This window comes from Ornithorhynchus anatinus, chromosome X5 (assembly GCF_004115215.2).
Source record: "Ornithorhynchus anatinus isolate Pmale09 chromosome X5, mOrnAna1.pri.v4, whole genome shotgun sequence".
Lineage (NCBI taxonomy): Eukaryota > Metazoa > Chordata > Mammalia > Monotremata > Ornithorhynchidae > Ornithorhynchus > Ornithorhynchus anatinus.
The window spans coordinates 6232846-6248352 of record NC_041753.1 but is presented as its reverse complement, the minus strand read 5'-3'; the positions used below and the strand labels follow the sequence as shown (position 1 = coordinate 6248352).

The 15507-nt window shown below is 59.9% G+C and overlaps 1 protein-coding gene across 1 annotated transcript; it reads right to left on the bottom strand.

Moving 5' to 3' along the window:
• Positions 1 to 385: 385 nt before the first annotated feature.
• CTC1 (CST telomere replication complex component 1) lies at positions 386 to 15457 on the bottom strand. Its single transcript, XM_029055280.2, has 24 exons — positions 15371 to 15457; positions 12605 to 12768; positions 11120 to 11351; positions 10816 to 11033; positions 10408 to 10555; positions 9068 to 9346; positions 8829 to 8951; positions 8021 to 8244; positions 7712 to 7886; positions 7182 to 7382; positions 6954 to 7080; positions 6357 to 6471; positions 5925 to 6252; positions 5606 to 5695; positions 4989 to 5111; positions 4816 to 4889; positions 4025 to 4113; positions 3749 to 3923; positions 2950 to 3027; positions 2162 to 2315; positions 2013 to 2077; positions 1757 to 1922; positions 1111 to 1237; positions 386 to 969 (listed from the first exon to the last, which is right to left on the bottom strand). Exons 1-24 carry the CDS (start codon positions 15395 to 15397, stop codon positions 845 to 847), a joined length of 3627 nt encoding a protein of 1208 aa, XP_028911113.1. The 5' UTR covers positions 15398 to 15457; the 3' UTR covers positions 386 to 844.
• Between the last annotated feature and the right edge of the window lie 50 nt (positions 15458 to 15507).

The following is a 15507-nucleotide window of genomic DNA, read 5'->3' as shown; positions in this document are numbered from 1 at the left end:
TCTTAATTAGAGGGGAAGAAGGAGATGTGAAAAGAAGGGAAACCAGGAGAGATGAAAGTTAAAGCTGCACCACTGTTTGAGTTTGGGGAGAATTCACGGGACTTGGCTCTGCCTGCTTCGATCCTGGTCGGAGGCACAAGGGTACAGTGTGTGAGTCGGGGCGTGGGGGAAAGGTGTGAGCAGATTTGACTCGCTCTGTCTGTCCCAGGGTGACAGTGGGCCTCCACTGAGAGTCTAGTGGTCTCCCTTGTGGGCAGGACTGGGTTGCTGGGCCAGAGGACGAAGCAGTGTTGGAAGGGTCCGAGAAGGAGTCGTCTGGGCTGCTGAGGAGAGGGACCACTGCAAGGCGGGGGGGGCGGGGGAGTGAAGACAGAAGCTCCAGCAGTGAGAGAGATACCCCTTGGGCTTCACACAGAGGCCGGAGGCAGCTTTATTCCAGATAAAAACCCTTTGAGAGTCGTAGCACCCCCACGGGGGGCAGGCCTTGGCACCTGGCTGGCTGCTGCCATACTTCAAGAGAAGGCGACAATCCCACGCCCCCACCAGAGAAAGGAACCCAAATCCAATCCCTTCCCGGCACCCCTGCGCCAGCCTGGGAACCAGAGAGGGAGGAAGGAAACAAGAGTACGAAGGGGTGCCGGAATCACGGCTCCCCGTTCAGGTACTTGGACCCCCGGGGACGGGGGGCAGAGAACCCGGGCGTCCCACGGCTCCGGCCGGCACCTCAGCGAGGGGGAGGTCAAAGCCCCGGTGGCCTGAGAGCAGGACCGGGGAACCCCAGCGGGCTCGACCGGAAGAAACCTCAACGGGGAGTGGGGGTAGCCGCTGGGCCTCCAGGATGCTCTCAGGGCTGGGTGAGGGTGGGGGCTTCAGGCTCCCGCAGTGAGACACAGGTGAGGTGGAGGCGGGGTCCCACCCAAGTGTGGACGGGCAGCTCCCTGCACTGGAAGCGCTGTAGCCGGGGGCTGTCTGATGGGAAAAGGCGGATGAAGCGAAGGTCACACCCCCCATCGGGTTCTCTGTCCCTAGCCCCCTCCCGACCGTCCCCGCGGCGAGAACCCGGCTCCTCCCTCCTCCCAGGCCCCAGCGCACCCCGAAGGGTCCCCTCACCAGGCTGGGCCCCGCCATGGGGTCTCCTGGCGAGCTGGAAGGTCAGCTGGACGGGGCGCAGGACCACTGGGCTGGTACACAGGGACTGCAGGTACAGGTTCAGGCCGTCTGGACCCTCGCCAATGTGCTGGGGGGTGGGGGGAAAGTGGGATTCCGGTTAGGACCCAGGTGTCCCACCCTCGGCTCCCCCTGCCTCCGAGGACGGGGACATCGTCCCCCACCGCCCCCCGGCTCCTGTCCCTCGATCCCATCTATCTCACCGCCGACCTCTTGCCCACATCCTGCCTCTGGCCTGGAACGCCCTCCCCTCCTTATATCTGACAATGACTCTCCCCACCTTCAAAGCCTTATCGAAGGCCCATCTCCTCCAAGACGCCTTCCCCGACTAAGCCCTCCTTTCTTCTTCTCCCACTCCCTTCTTGCTCCCTTTACTCATCCCCCGCTTCCCAGCCTCACAGCACTTATATCCATATCTGTAATTTATTGATTTCTACTGACATCTGTCCCCCCACCCCAGGCTGTCAGCTCATTGTGGGCAAGGAATGTCTCTGTTGCGTTGCTCTTATGGCACCCTCCCAAGCGCTTAGTGCAGTGCTCTGCAGTGCTCGATAAATACGACCGACTGGCCGCGGCCCTCCAGCCTCACCTCGGGCCGGGCCCCGGGCCCGGCGGGCTGCACGGCCACCTTTCCGGGCCCCTTGACCATCTCCTGCAAGGCCTGCCACTCCGGGGGGTCCAGCCCCAGCGCCTCCGCCACTTGGTGGTCCTTGCAGGTCACCAAGGCCTCTGCCGTTCCGTCCTCCACCAGGAGCCTGGGATCGGGGGTGCCGGGGAAGAGGAGAGGGAAACGTTAACCATCCCCCGGGGACTTCGGTTTCCCTGCCCCGGGGTCGGCTCCTCACCTGGCGAAGGCCTGGCACACGGCGGCTTGCGTGGGGCAGGGGTTGCCCATCCGGCTGCACTGGCCCTGTAAAGAAGGTGGCAGAGTCCCGCTCGCACCCAGAACCCTCCCGCAGCTCCCCACCCTCTTCCTCCCCTGGGCCCACGGTACCTGGGGGCAGAGGCTGAGGCAGTGACTGCACACCCAGCGGAGTTGGAGGCTGAAGACGGACACCACGTGGCAGGAGGTCCTCGCCCGGGGCACCCCCGGGTGGGACCCCGACAACTCTGACAGGAAGACCAATGGGGGCGGGAGCGGTGGGGGGCTGCACAGAGGAGAGGGAGTTCAGCTGGAGCCCTGGGAGGCGGGGGCCACGGGTAGCTTTGGGGCCAGGGGCAGCTGTATGCAAGACAGGGATGGGGCCTGGCATATAGTAATAATAATGATGATGATAATAATAACAATGTTGGTATTTGTTAAGCGCTTACTATGTGCAGAGCACTGTTCTAAGCGCTGGGGGAGATACGGGGTAATCAGGTTGTCCCACGTGGGGCTCACAGTCTTAATCCCCATTTTACAGATGAGGGACCTGAGGCACAGAGAAGTTAAGTGACTTGCCCACAGTCACACAGCTGCCAAGTGGATTATGATGATGACGGTATTTGATAAGCTATGTGTGAAGCACTGTTCTAAGCACTGAGGTAGATGCAAGGTAATTAAGTTGGACACAGGCCCCGTCCCACTTGGGGCTCACAGCTTTCATCCCCATTTTACAGATGAGGGAACTGAGGCTCAGAGAAGGGAATTGACTTGCCCAAGGTCACACGGCAGACCAACGGCAGAGTCGGGATTAGAACCCAGATCCTTCTGATTCCCAGGCCCGGGGTTTATCCACTAGGACAGGCTGCTTCTTAGTACCATGGGAAGAAGCAGTGGGGCCAAGTGGGCAGGGCACTGACCTGGGGCCAGTCTCGGCGGGGAAGCTGAGGACCCTCAGGGAGCTGGATGGCAGGAAGCGGCAATAAACGTTGTGCGATCTGCAAAGACGGTGGAGGGGCGGGGGAGGAGGTAAGGAGGCCGAGGCGGAGAGAACCACGGACTCCCTCTGCTTCAGCCTCTTCCCTCCCCGGGCCCGTACCGGCATTCGGAAAGGGTGGAGGGGAGGGAGGAGGCTGGCACTGGCGAGGGACCGTTTGAGTTTGGGCAGATGGTTAGTACAGTGCTTTGCACAAGGTAAGCACTCAATAAATACAATTGATAATTAACACTGCTTGGCAGAGAGAGAGAGGGGTCCCTTAAAGAGGCTCGGCCATCTCCCTCACGGCTGGCCCAGCTGGGCTTTATGTGGTGCACAGCGTATGACCCTCGGGGAGAAGCCGGGCCTGCCGTGGGAAAAATGGGCCCGGGCATTTCGGGGGGCAGTGTGACCCTGGGGACTGGCCTGCCCCGATGGGGAACGGGGGAAGGCCATGCTAAGTAGGGCTGGGGGAAGCCCACTCCGCTTTGTGCCCTCTAGCCTGGGAGCTCCTTGAGGGCCGGGATCGTGTCCACCGACTCTATTGGCCTCTCCGAGGTGCTCGGCGTTCTGAACCAAGAGGCGCTCAATAAATGCCACCAATTGGTTGACGCGGCAAGGCAGCCTGCATATTTGGAAGGGGACAGGCCAGGGTCGAGAGCAGGTGGAGGGGTGAGGAGGACTGTACCAAGGCGGCCATCGATGAAGGCGTCGGGGGGAGGGATAAGACGGGGTCTCCGAACCTGGACACCTTCCTCTGGAGCCGGAGGAAGAGCACTCGGGCCCCCGGAAGCAATCCCAGGGGCAGGACTGGGTGCGGCATCTCCAAGTAGACGTCCAGTGGGGTGGGGAAGCCGGGACCACCAGGGCCCGGCCACACCGTTAGCTTCACGCTGCCCACCCGGGTCCGGAGGCCTCCTGGGGAACGAGGGGTCGGGGGGTGAGTGCCCGGCTGGGTCCCGCCGCCCCCCGATTCCCACCACCTCTCCCGGCCCGGCCTCGCCCCTCGCTGTCCTCACCGTGACCACGCTTGAGGGGGTGCGGAGGGGGCTCACACCGCGTACGGGATCGAATCTCTGCCGAGAAGGAGACCAGGGAGTCTGAGGGACTGAGAGGGGGGATGCCGGGATTAGCGATGGTAGTGGGAGGCAGCGGAGAGCCTGAGTGCTCTGATGACCTGCATTGTGTGTGTGTTTGCGGAGAAGAGGGGAGCGTTAAGGTTGGGGGCCAAACGGCGGAGAATTCCAACACTGGATCTGGGTGTGGTGTTCAGGATTACATTATTAGGGTATTTGTTAAGCGCTTACTACGTGCCAAGCACCGTTCTAAGCGCCGGCAGAGTGACGGGGGGAGGCCTGAGGGATGGACAGAGGAAAATCAGCGCTCCCGGGACAAGGTGAGAGAGGATCGTTCCTCATGTTCCTCTTTCTTGGAAAGGATGGAGCCAGCCCGGACCAACCTCCCAGCCGAGAAAGGGAACGGGAAAGCAGGAGGGAAGAGGACAGTAAAGCTCTTATGTGCAGGGCACGGATCTGCCAATTCTGTTCTATTGTACTTTCCCAAGCACTTAGTACGGTGCATTGCACATTCATTCATTCAGTCGCATTTATTGAACGCTTACTGTGTGCAGAGCACTGTACTAAGTGCTCGGAGTGTACAATTTGGCAACAGATAGAGACAATCCCTGCCCAACAACAGGCTCACAGTCTAAATCGTAAGCGCTCAATAAATACCACTGATCGACTGACTGAGGGAGGTCTGGCCTGTCCCAAAGAGGGGGCGGCTGAGGGGAGAGGACGGCTGATCCTACCTGTCACTGAAAATCTCCATCAGGGATGACTCCGTGGGTTCCTCTTCCCTCTCAACCAACGCCCCGGGGCCATCCTGGTGTGGGGTGGAGGGCAACCCGGTTGGGACCCTTTTAATCGCTGCCGGCTGGGATTACGGCCACCCCCTCCCCGCCCCTCGGGCAGGGGTCCGTACCTGGGGATCCCCGGGCTCCAGGGTCCAGTTGTCCGGGACGGTGAGGCAGGAGGTGCAACCGGCCAGTTCCAAAGCCCGGCGGGGCAAGAGGGAAGTGCTACTGCCCTCAGGTAACCCTGGAGCCTGATGGAATATGGGGATTGGAGGTGGGGAGGGAGTGTCAGCTGAGGAAGATGGATCCTCCCGTGCTCCTCAAATCTCCAGCCCTCCCTAAGCCGCTTGGTGGAGACCCCCAGAGTCCAGCAGGAGGGAGCGGCCAAATGCCCAAGTTCCAGCCAACTGGACAATTCAGATCCTTCTGGCCTCTCAAAGCCTTTCATTTATTCATTCATTTAGCTCCCACTGGAGTGGGAGCTGGGATGAGGACGTTGTGGGCAGGGAACGTGACTTGGGATGCAACCTCCCAAGTGTTTAGTACAGTGCTCTGTCCATATCACTGATGATGAGGCACCAAGGCCCAGAGAGGTGGGAGGATAAGAGACCCAAAGGATGAGGAAGATTTCAAGGCCTCCTCAGCTGCTAGTTTCCCTACCAGGCTCCCATCCCAGGCAGGCATTGGGATGAGGGAGGGAGAGAGGCAGGGGGCAGCGGGCAAGGGGCAGGGGCAGGAAGCTCACCGAGGGGCTGGGTTCCACCAGTCGGTACACCTGCCCCGGGTGCAGGAATTCAAACCAGCGCACCGAGCGCCCGAGGAAGAGGAGGAGAACCTGGCGAAATCGGGGTCAGATGCCCGGCTCATTGTGGCCGGAGGAGAAGGGGGATGGAAGAAAGGAAGGGGACAGTACAACTGCCGAAGCCAGAGTCAGAGGGATGAGGAAGTGGGGTGAGAGGGCAGGGGGATGAGGAAGCCGGGGTCGGAGGGCAGGGGGACCAGGAAGCCGGGGGCCGGAGGGCAGGGGGACGAGGAAGCCGGGGTTCTGCCGAGAGCACTGGTACCTTCTGGCTCTGGTCTTCACCCTCTGAGGGCTCCGGGGGGCCCCGGGTGTCCCCCTCCCCATGCCATCCCCCTTCCAGCCAACGCCCAGTCGCGTGGAAGCTGAAAGCGGGGTGGGAGCGGGCGGGGCCGTCCCCGGGCTGCGGCTGGTAGTTCCGCTCCATCAGGGCCTCCTTGGAGGTGAGGAGAAACAGGCGGCTCAGCCGGGGGCCGGGCCCCTCCGGACACTGGCACTTGGCCTGGGGGGTCCCCGTGGGCCCCGCGGAGCCGGGGGAGGGGCCGGGCAGCGGCACGATCAGCGCGTCGTCCAGGTAGAACTGGACGTAGACTCTGTAGGGAGAAGCGGATGGGGATCCGATCGTCTCTCCCTGGCCCCAGGCTTTCACCCCTGCTCCCCTTGAGGGCCCGGGCACGTCCCCCCGCCCCCATCTGACCTGCAGCGTTGCTTCCGGATAAACCTCGGGGTCCCGAGCTCCTTCCACGAAGGGAAGTTGCTCTGGATCTCTCTCTCCACCACCAGCTGGAACCGCTTCACCTGAACCAGGGAGCCTGGGCGGGGGAGAAGGTGGGCAGGTGAGGGTGTCCTGAGTTACCGGGGGGAGGGGGCCAAGGAAGAGGGGGACCCCCTCTGGGCTGGAAGCTCCCTATGGACCACGGATGCGCCTACCAATTCCACTGGGCTGGACTCTCCCAAGCGCTCAGTCCAGTGCTCTGCTCAGAGTGAGCGCTCAATAAATACCACTGATCTGGGACCTCGATCAGCTCGGGGATCCAACCCCTCATCCAGACCTTTTCCCGCTTGGGCCCCCTGGATGGGGATTGAGGGAGGATCCTCAGACCTCACCAATTAAGGCCCCACCCCTCCCCACAGGAGCCGGGCACCAGCCCCCAGTGCAGAAGTTTGCCAGGGAGCGTTGCATGCAGGGAGTTCCAAAATCCCCCAATTGCCTATCTTCACAGAGCAACTCCCGCGAAAACCCAGGTTCTCCGACGATCTGCTCGGGCGGCCCCCGTCCCCAGGCCCTCGGTACCTGCAAGGCGGGGGTCCGTGAGGGGCTGGGAAGGGCCGTGCAGGGCCAGGCAGGGTAGCAGGCCGCTCTGGTCCCACAGTCGCAGCTGACCCACCCGGGATGAAGGATGCAGTATTCCCAGCAGCACCTGGCACGGGGAGGGGGTGGCTGGGGTCACGCGAGGGTGGTCTGGATGCGGGGGAGAGGAGTAGGAGGAAGGGGGTGGGGAGAGGGGTCCCTCCAACTCACCGGGGGCGGATGGAAGTCGGCAGGCAGGAGGCGGAACCAAGACCAGGCCAGGGAGCAGTTGAGTTGGCAACTGGCTAGGTGGGTGGCCTCGCTCGGGGGCAGGAGGGTTGTGGGGTCAAAGGACGCCCAGGCCCGACGTTCGCCCTCCTCACGGAGGCTTGCCAGGCTCGGAAAGGAGCAGGGAGGCTGCAGGGGAGAATACTGGACCCGGGGAGAAAACGGGAAAAGTCAGGACCCCGACCTCTAGACCGAAAGCTCCTCGAGGGCAGGGATTGTGTCTGCTCCACCGGACTCCCCCAAGTGCTCGGCACACTATAGGTGCCCAATAAATACCCCAGAATGAATGACTGATGAGCCTCGAAGCCCCCTTGCTCCCCACAGGGCCCCAGTCGTCCTTCCCTCAGCCACTGGCGCTTCCTTGCCGTCCCAGGTTCCTGCCCCTCCTGACCCACGGTTCTCTCCGAGGCCCCCAGTCCAGTTCCAGTTGGACCCAGAGCCGCTCCCCACCCCTCCAGTTCCCCATCCCCTACCTCCTGAAGGGGACAATGATGAGGCTCGTCCAGAATTTCTTGATGGAGGTCCCGGGCGGGGCCCCCAAGAGGGGCTAGAGGGTCCAGGATGGGACCCAGGAGCCTCTCCCCTAACCCGGGGGTCCCGGAACCGGCCCAGTGGAGCTGGTGGAGTCGCAGCAGCCGAGGGCAGAATCTAGGGAGCGGGCAGCGGAGGGTGGGGCGGGGCGGTCGGCGGTCTCCCCCCAACCGCCACGGCTGCGGCCCCGGGCGTCCGGGGCCTCCGGTCCCTCCGCCCACCGCACCCCTACTCCCCGTCAGCTGCCTCACTTGTTGGCCAGTTCCTCCAGGGCCTGGGCCAGCCACAGGTAAAGAGGCAGCCCGAGGCCCCGCTCCAGGAGCAGCTTCAGATGCAGGATCCCCGGGTGGGCCCGGGTTCCGGACCCCAGCCGGGAGAAGCCCCGGAGCCGGACGCACCCCCGGAAGCACGGGGCCAGCACCGGCTTCGACAGCGGGCCCGACGCCGACGCCTGGAAGAGGTGGATGTCTTGGAGCTGGACGGAGGAAAGGAGGCATGTGGCTGTGGGGGGGCTGGAGTGGGCCGGGGCAGCTCCTTGCCCCGGGCCCCACAACTTTGGGAGTCTACCCTCCCTCCCTCCCGCTGTCACTCCCAATGAGGCAAGGTGGCACTCCCGTTCCAAAGAATCTCACATACACACACACATCCCTCAGGGCTCATTTCTTCTTCTCCCACTCCCTTCTGCGTCACCCTTGCACTTTCCTCCCTTGGCCCCATAGCACTCAGGTCCATAGCTGTCATTTATTTATATTAATGTCCGCCACGCCCCTCTAGACTGGAAACTCTTACGGGCAGGGAACGCGTCTACCAAGTCTATTACAGTCCACTCTCCCAAGTGCTTAGCCCAGGGCTCTGCACACAGTAAAGCCCTTCATAAACACCATCGATTGACTGTCCCCTCCTTAACGAGACAGGACTCCGTAAATGAACCCCAAGGGCCTGTCGGGTTCCCCTCACAGGTCCCCAGAGCCCCTGGGCCGGCGGTCTCCCCGGGGCCAACCGCCCCGCGGCGGTTCGGGGGGCCCCGGGAGGCGGACTCGCCTGCGCCCGCCTACCCACCTCCAGGCTGGTCCCCGGTCTCAGGGCATGTCTGCCTCCGGGCTGGTAGGCGAGGCAGAGGCAGAGCTGGTGGTCCAGCTCGTACAGGCCGGCTGCGGCGTCCAGGACTCGGGTGATCGTCCCCTGCAGGGGGGACAACAGGCAAGTGACCTCCGCCCGCCCCGAAGACACCGGCCCGTCCTCCCCTCCCCCTCCTCCGGGACCCCCCAACCCCCCGCCGCCGGGGCCCGCTCCCTCACCGTGTACGACAGCATCTGCGACTCCTTGAGGAGGCGGCCGGGCCCGGCCTTAACCGGGGGGCTGCTGGGTCGGGGCGGGCTGTCGGGGGTCTCCCCCGGCGGAGGCTCCCCCAGGTCCCGCTCCCACAGATGCTCAGGGTGGAGGGGCAGCAGGCGGGAGCGGGGGCCGGCCGCCCAGACGCGGTGCCTGGAGGTGCGGAAGCCGCCCACGCGCATGTCCGTCAGCACGTACGAGTGGCCGGGCTGCAGGGCACGGTACCACGCCAGCTGGGCCGGGGCCTGAATGGGGGGAGGCTGCCGATCACCCCTTGCTTTGGGGCCACGACCCTCTTCCACCGGGATCCCCCGCAAAGCACCCTGGCACGTGGGATGAGCTCACCCCACCCCGACCTGGCCAGAGGGGCCACACCTGGGAACGCCACGTGGGATGTGGACTGCATGGATTGGCTTGTATCTACCCCGGTACAGTGCCTGGCACATAGTAAACGCTTAATAACAATAATAATTATGGTATTAAATGCTTCCTATGCACCAAGCATTGTACCGAGCGCTGGGGTGGATACGAACAAATCGGGTTGGAGACAATCTCTGTCTCACATGGGGCTCACAGTCTCAATCCCCGTTTTAGAGATGAGGTCACTGAGGCCCAGAGAAGTGACCTGTCCAAGATCACACAGCAGATAAGGGGCAGAGCCGGGTTTAGAACCCATGACCTTCGGACTCCCAGGCTCTATCCAGTACGCCATGCTTGTTCCCTACAGTTAACGTTTACCAAAAAAAAAGGGATTTAACCATCGTTTCGCAGCCTGGGGCGAGGTGGGGTTGGGCAGGATAGCAGCCATACTATTTGAAGAGGCCGTGATCCGTTCTAAGCGCTTGGGTACCTTCTCTAGACTGTAAGCTCACTGTGGGCAGGGAATGTGCCTGTTTATTGTTCTATTGTACTCTCCCAAGCCCTCAGTACAGTGCTCTGCACACAGTAAGCGCTCAATAAATACAACTGAATGAAGAAACAGGGTGGCCTACTGGAAGAGAGCCCTGGTCTAGGAGTCAGAGGACCTGGGTTCTAATCCCGGCTCCGCCATTTGTCAGCAGGGTGACCCTGGGCAAGTCCCATCGCTTCTCTGGGCCTCAGTTTCCTCATCTGGAAGCCGGGGATCCGACCCCTGTTCTCCCTCCCACTTAGACCGAGAGCCCCGTGACGGACGGGAACCGGACCTGGTGGCCCTGTATCCGCCTCTGGGTTTAGTACAGCATATGGCCCAGAGTGCGCGCTTAAGCAAGACCACCTTCATCATGACTTCCATCTTTGGGGGCCCGTCCCCCGACCTCCGCCTCACCTGGACCACCACCGGGACGGAGACGGCGGCGGGGTGGGGACCACGCAGGGTGAGGAAGAAGAAGGGGGTCCCGTGGGGGTCCAGGAGGGCGCTAAGCCGCACCAGCTCCCCCGCCAAGTTCAGTCGCTGCCTTCGGACCCAAGAATGCCTGGGACAGGGAGGATCGACGCGTGAGGCATCTCGGCCCGGAACGCCCTCCCCCTTCATAGCCGACAGGCCGCCATTCTCCCCGCCTTCGAAGCCTCCTTAACATCCCATCTCTTCCAAGAGGCCTTCCCCGATGAAGCCCTCACCTCCCCGTCGCCCTCAACCTCTCCATTCATTCGAGCGTATTTATCCGATCTCCCTCGCCACCCCGGCCCCCGAGCCCAGTGAACACCGCCCGCTCCTGCCCGGTCTCCGCGGTACCTGGCCCGGAGCAGGCGGGCAGCTCCCTCCGGGTAGAGCACGGGCACGCGAGTCGCGGGGTCAGGGGTCGGGCCGGGGTCGGGGGGCAGCACGGGCACCGGGGCCCCCCAGAGCTCCAGATGCCCAACCCCTCGGGGGTCGCCCCTGGGCCGGGGGAGAAAGCTCCAGCTGGGGAAGAGCAGCAGGCGGCCCAGCCAGGAGAGATCCAGGTGCAGGAGCTGCGGAGGGGAGACAGCGACGGACGACGTCGACCCCGCCCCGCCGTCCCCCCGCCTCCCGCGAGCCCCCAGCCCCTCCAAATCACCTCACAGAGCAGGGCCCCGCTGTCGTCCTTCACGTACAAGCCGCCGGTCCTCCTCTGGGGCTCCCGGCCCCGGTCCGTCAGGGTCCCGAGGAGCAGGAGGCGGGCGCGGGGCAGGGGAGTCCCCTCGGCCGGCGACTCTTCTGCCCACTGGCGATACTCGGAGCTGCTCCAGGCCAGGTGGCTGCAGCAGGGTTGCTGCTGACGGCTCTGGAGCTCCTGCACCGACACGAAGCTGGGAAATAATCATCCTCGCTGGGATATCGGAGCACTTAGTACAGCGCTCTGCATAAAGGAAAGCGTTCACTGACTGACTGAAATGCATTCAGAGCTTACTATGTGCCACAGATTGTGCTAAGCTATCTATCAGCTATTGTGCTAAGCAAGTCTATTAGCTTGGACCTCGGCCCCGTCCCAGATGGGGCACCCGGTCTGAGAAGCAGTGTGGGCCAGTGGTTAGAAGGGCCTGGGTTCTCAACCTGGCCGTGCGCTTGTCTGTTGTGTGACCTTGAGCAAGTCACTTCAGTTCTCTGGGCCTCAGTTCCCTCATCTGCAAAATGGGGATTCAATACCCGGCCTCCCTCCTACTTTGACCGTGAGCCCAGGTGGGCCCTGATTAGCTTGTATCTACTCCAGCACTTAGTACAGTGTTTGGCATATAATATGTGCTTAACAAATACTACAGTTATTATCATCATTCATTCATTCAATAGTATTTACTGAGCACTTACTATGTGCAAAGCACTGTACTAAGCGCTTGGAATGAACAAGTCGGCAACAGATACAGACAGTCCCTGCCGTTTGACGGGCTTACGGTCTAATCGGGGGTATTAGTCATTAGTCATTAGTCAGGCTCAGTGGAAAGAGCCTGGGCTTCGGAGTCAGAGGTCACGGGTTCGACTCCAGGCTCTGCCACTTGTCAGCTGTGTGACTGTGGGCAAGTCACTTAACTTCTCTGGGCCTCAGTTACCTCATCTGTAAAATGGGGATTAACTGTGAGCCTCACGTGGGACAACCTGATTACCCTGTATCTCCCCCAGCGCTTAGAACAGTGCTCTGCACATAGTAAGCGCTTAACAAATACCAACATTATGATTATTATTATTATTAACGGGTATTAGATCTCCATTTTTATCAAGAAAACCGAGGCCCAGAGAAGGGAAGTGGCTCATCCCAAGTCACCCAGCAGGCAAGCAGCGGAGCAGGGAATAGAACCCAGGCCCGTGCTCTTTCCGCTAGGCCATGCTGCGGTCTAGAGGGATGGAGCCAGCCTGCTCCCATCCATCACCCCCTACCCAAACCCCATTCTGCTACTCCCCCCAAACTGTGACCTGGGGTTCCATCCCTTTCTAACCCCAGGTCAACCAGCAGACCAGTGGTGGAACTGGGATTAGAACCCAGGTCCCGCTGGACTCTACCCACTAGGCCACACTGTTTCTCATGCTGCTTTCTCCGCTAAAATTCCCACCTCGCCCCTCCAGAGGTTACCTGTAACTGAGGGGCAGCGTGAGGTCTCCCGTCGTCCCCTGGGGCCTCCAGGTGGCCCTCACACAGTTGATCACCAGCTCGGACAACTGGTCACTGGAGAGCCCGTCAGCTGAGGCCTGGGTCTCCCGCACAAAGGTCCGGGCGGCCTGGATCCAAGCCTGTTCCTAGGAGAGATAGCAGGCATGGGGAGAAGGAGGGAGCGTGTCTGGTTAGTCGGTCAATCAATTGCATTTACTGAGTGCTAACTGTGTGCACGGCACTGTACTCATCGCTTGGGAGAGTACAATATACCACTAAACAGACACATTCCCTGCCTACGAACTTATTATCTAGAGGAGAAGACAGACTCTCCCACTAGACTATTCATTCTACTGCACTCTCCCAAGAAATTAGTATACTGCTCTGCTCTTGGAAGGTCAATCACTTTATTGAACGCTTACTGTGTGCAGAGCACTGTCCTTTTTTTAAAAAATGGTACCTGTTAAGCATTTACTACAAGCCAGGCTCTGTACAAGCTAAATAGGTCCCACGTGTGTCTCACAGTTTAATCCTCATTTTATAAATGTGGGGACTGAGGCAGAGAGGAAGAGAAATGACTTAGCCCAAGGCCACACAACTGACAAGTGGCGGAGCCGGGATTAGAACCCGGGTCCTCTGGATCCCAGGCCCACGCTTTATCCGCTATTCCCTCTTCATATCCAGCGGACCTGAGCTCTTCCCAACTTCCGAAGCCCTCCTAAAAACCCATCTCTTCCAGGAAGCTGGCCCCGATTACATCCCAACACCTCAGATCGAGTCAGAGAGCCATCCATATGCTGAAAACATATTCATTCATTCAAAAGTATTTATTGAGCGCTTACATATCTACCAACTCCGATATATTATACTCTCCCAAATACTTAGTACAGTGCCCCTTAGTGTACAGTGTACAGTAAGTGCTCAATAAGTACAATTAATTGATTATGCATTTGCAAACACTGATTTCCCACATAGCTACTTATCTATTTCATCATTCCCTACTCTTCCTATCACCCTATATTCTTCCTGTCGATCCTTGCAAATATTTTGTGCCTGCCTTCTTCCCAATTAGACGGTACATTCCTCAAGGGCAGGGCCTGTGTCTGCTTCTGCTACTGTACCCTCTCAAGCGCCTATTACAGTCCTGTGCACACAGTAGGCGCTCAATCAATGCCAGCACTGATCGACTGATGATGGTGCAGCAGAGAGGTTAAGTGACTTGCCCGGGGTCACACAGCAGGCCAGGGGCAGGTAGGAGATCTCTCGTGACGCCCTAGGTCTCTCCCTACCCACCCAGGGTAGCTTTAGGGAGAAAGAGGGGAAGAAGAGAGGGGAGAGATAGTGGAAAGGGAGAGATAGTGGAGACAACGACGGGAGATGCGGAAGAAAAGGAGCAGCATGGCCTAGTGGAAAGAGCATGGGCCTGGGAGTCAGAGGATGTGGGTTCGAATCCTGACTCTTCCAATTGCTAGCTGTGTGACTACGAGCAAGTCACTTCACTTCTCTGGGCCTGTCTCAATTGCAAAATGGAGTTTAAATCCTGCTCCCTCCTAGACTATGCGCCCTAGGTGGGACGGGGATTGTGTCCAACCTGGTAAACTTGTATGTCCCCCAGCGCTTAGAACAGTGCACAACAGATGGTTCCCTAGACTGTAAACTCGATGTGGACAGGGAACACATCCCTAAGCGCTCCGTACAGCGCTCTGCACATACTGCTCAATAAATAGAGGAGCAGCATGGCTCAGTGCAAAGAGCCCGGGCTTAGGAGTCAGAGGTCATGGGTTCGAATCCCACACCGCCACCTGTCAGCTGTGTGACTGTGGGCAGGTCACTTCACTGTGCCTCAGTGACCTCATCTGTAAAATGGGGATTAACTGTGAGCCTCACGTGGGACAACCTGATGACCCTGTCTCTCCCCCAGCGCTTAGAACAGTACTCGGCACATAGTAAGAGCTTAACAAATACCAACATTATCATTATTAAATAGCACTGATTAGAAGCAGCGTGGCTCTGTGGAAAGAGCCCGAGTTTGGTTGTCAGAGGTCGTGGGTTCTAATCCTGCCTTCCCCACTTGTCAGCTGTGTGACTGTGGGCAAGTCACTTCACTTCTCTGTGCCTCAGTGACCTCATCTGTAAAATGGTGATTAACTGTGAGCCTCACGTGGGACAACCTGATGACCCTGGATCTCCCCCAGCACTTAGAACAGTGCTCTGCACCTAGGAACAAATACCAACATTATTATCATTATTATTAAATATCACTGATTGATACATAAAAAAGGGAGGAAAATGTGTCTGCCTAGTGCTCTACCATCCTCTCCCAAGTCCTTACTACAGTGCCCTGCAGAGGGTAGGAGCTCAATAAATATGACAATGAACGAGGGAGGGGAAAGTGCACCGATTGATACCATAAAAAAGGGAGGGGGATGTTTCAGTTTACTGCTCTACCATCCTCTCCCCAGCGCTTACTACAGTGCCCTGCACAGGGTAGGAGCTCAATAAATATGACAATGAACGAGGGAGGGGAAAGTGCGCTGATTGATACCATAAAAAAGGGAGGGAGATGTGTCAGTTTACTGCTCTACCATCCTCTCCCCAGCGCTTATTAGTGCCCTGCACAGGGTAGGAGCTCAATAAATATGGCAATGGACGGGGGAGGGGAGAGTGGGGGAGAAGCGAAGAGGATTGGGGGGAGTGGAGGGAGGGGCGGAGAAGAGAAGAAGGGGAGGAGACGAGCGGCCGACTCACAGGCCTGCTGGCTGGCGCGGCCGCCATCTTTTCACCTCAGGCCTCAGGCTTCCCGCTCGGCGCCAAAAGCGCGGGAAAAAGCGCCGCCGCCTCTGCGCCTGCGCGCTCTGCCGTCCATCTGTGGGAGAAGCCCTCCG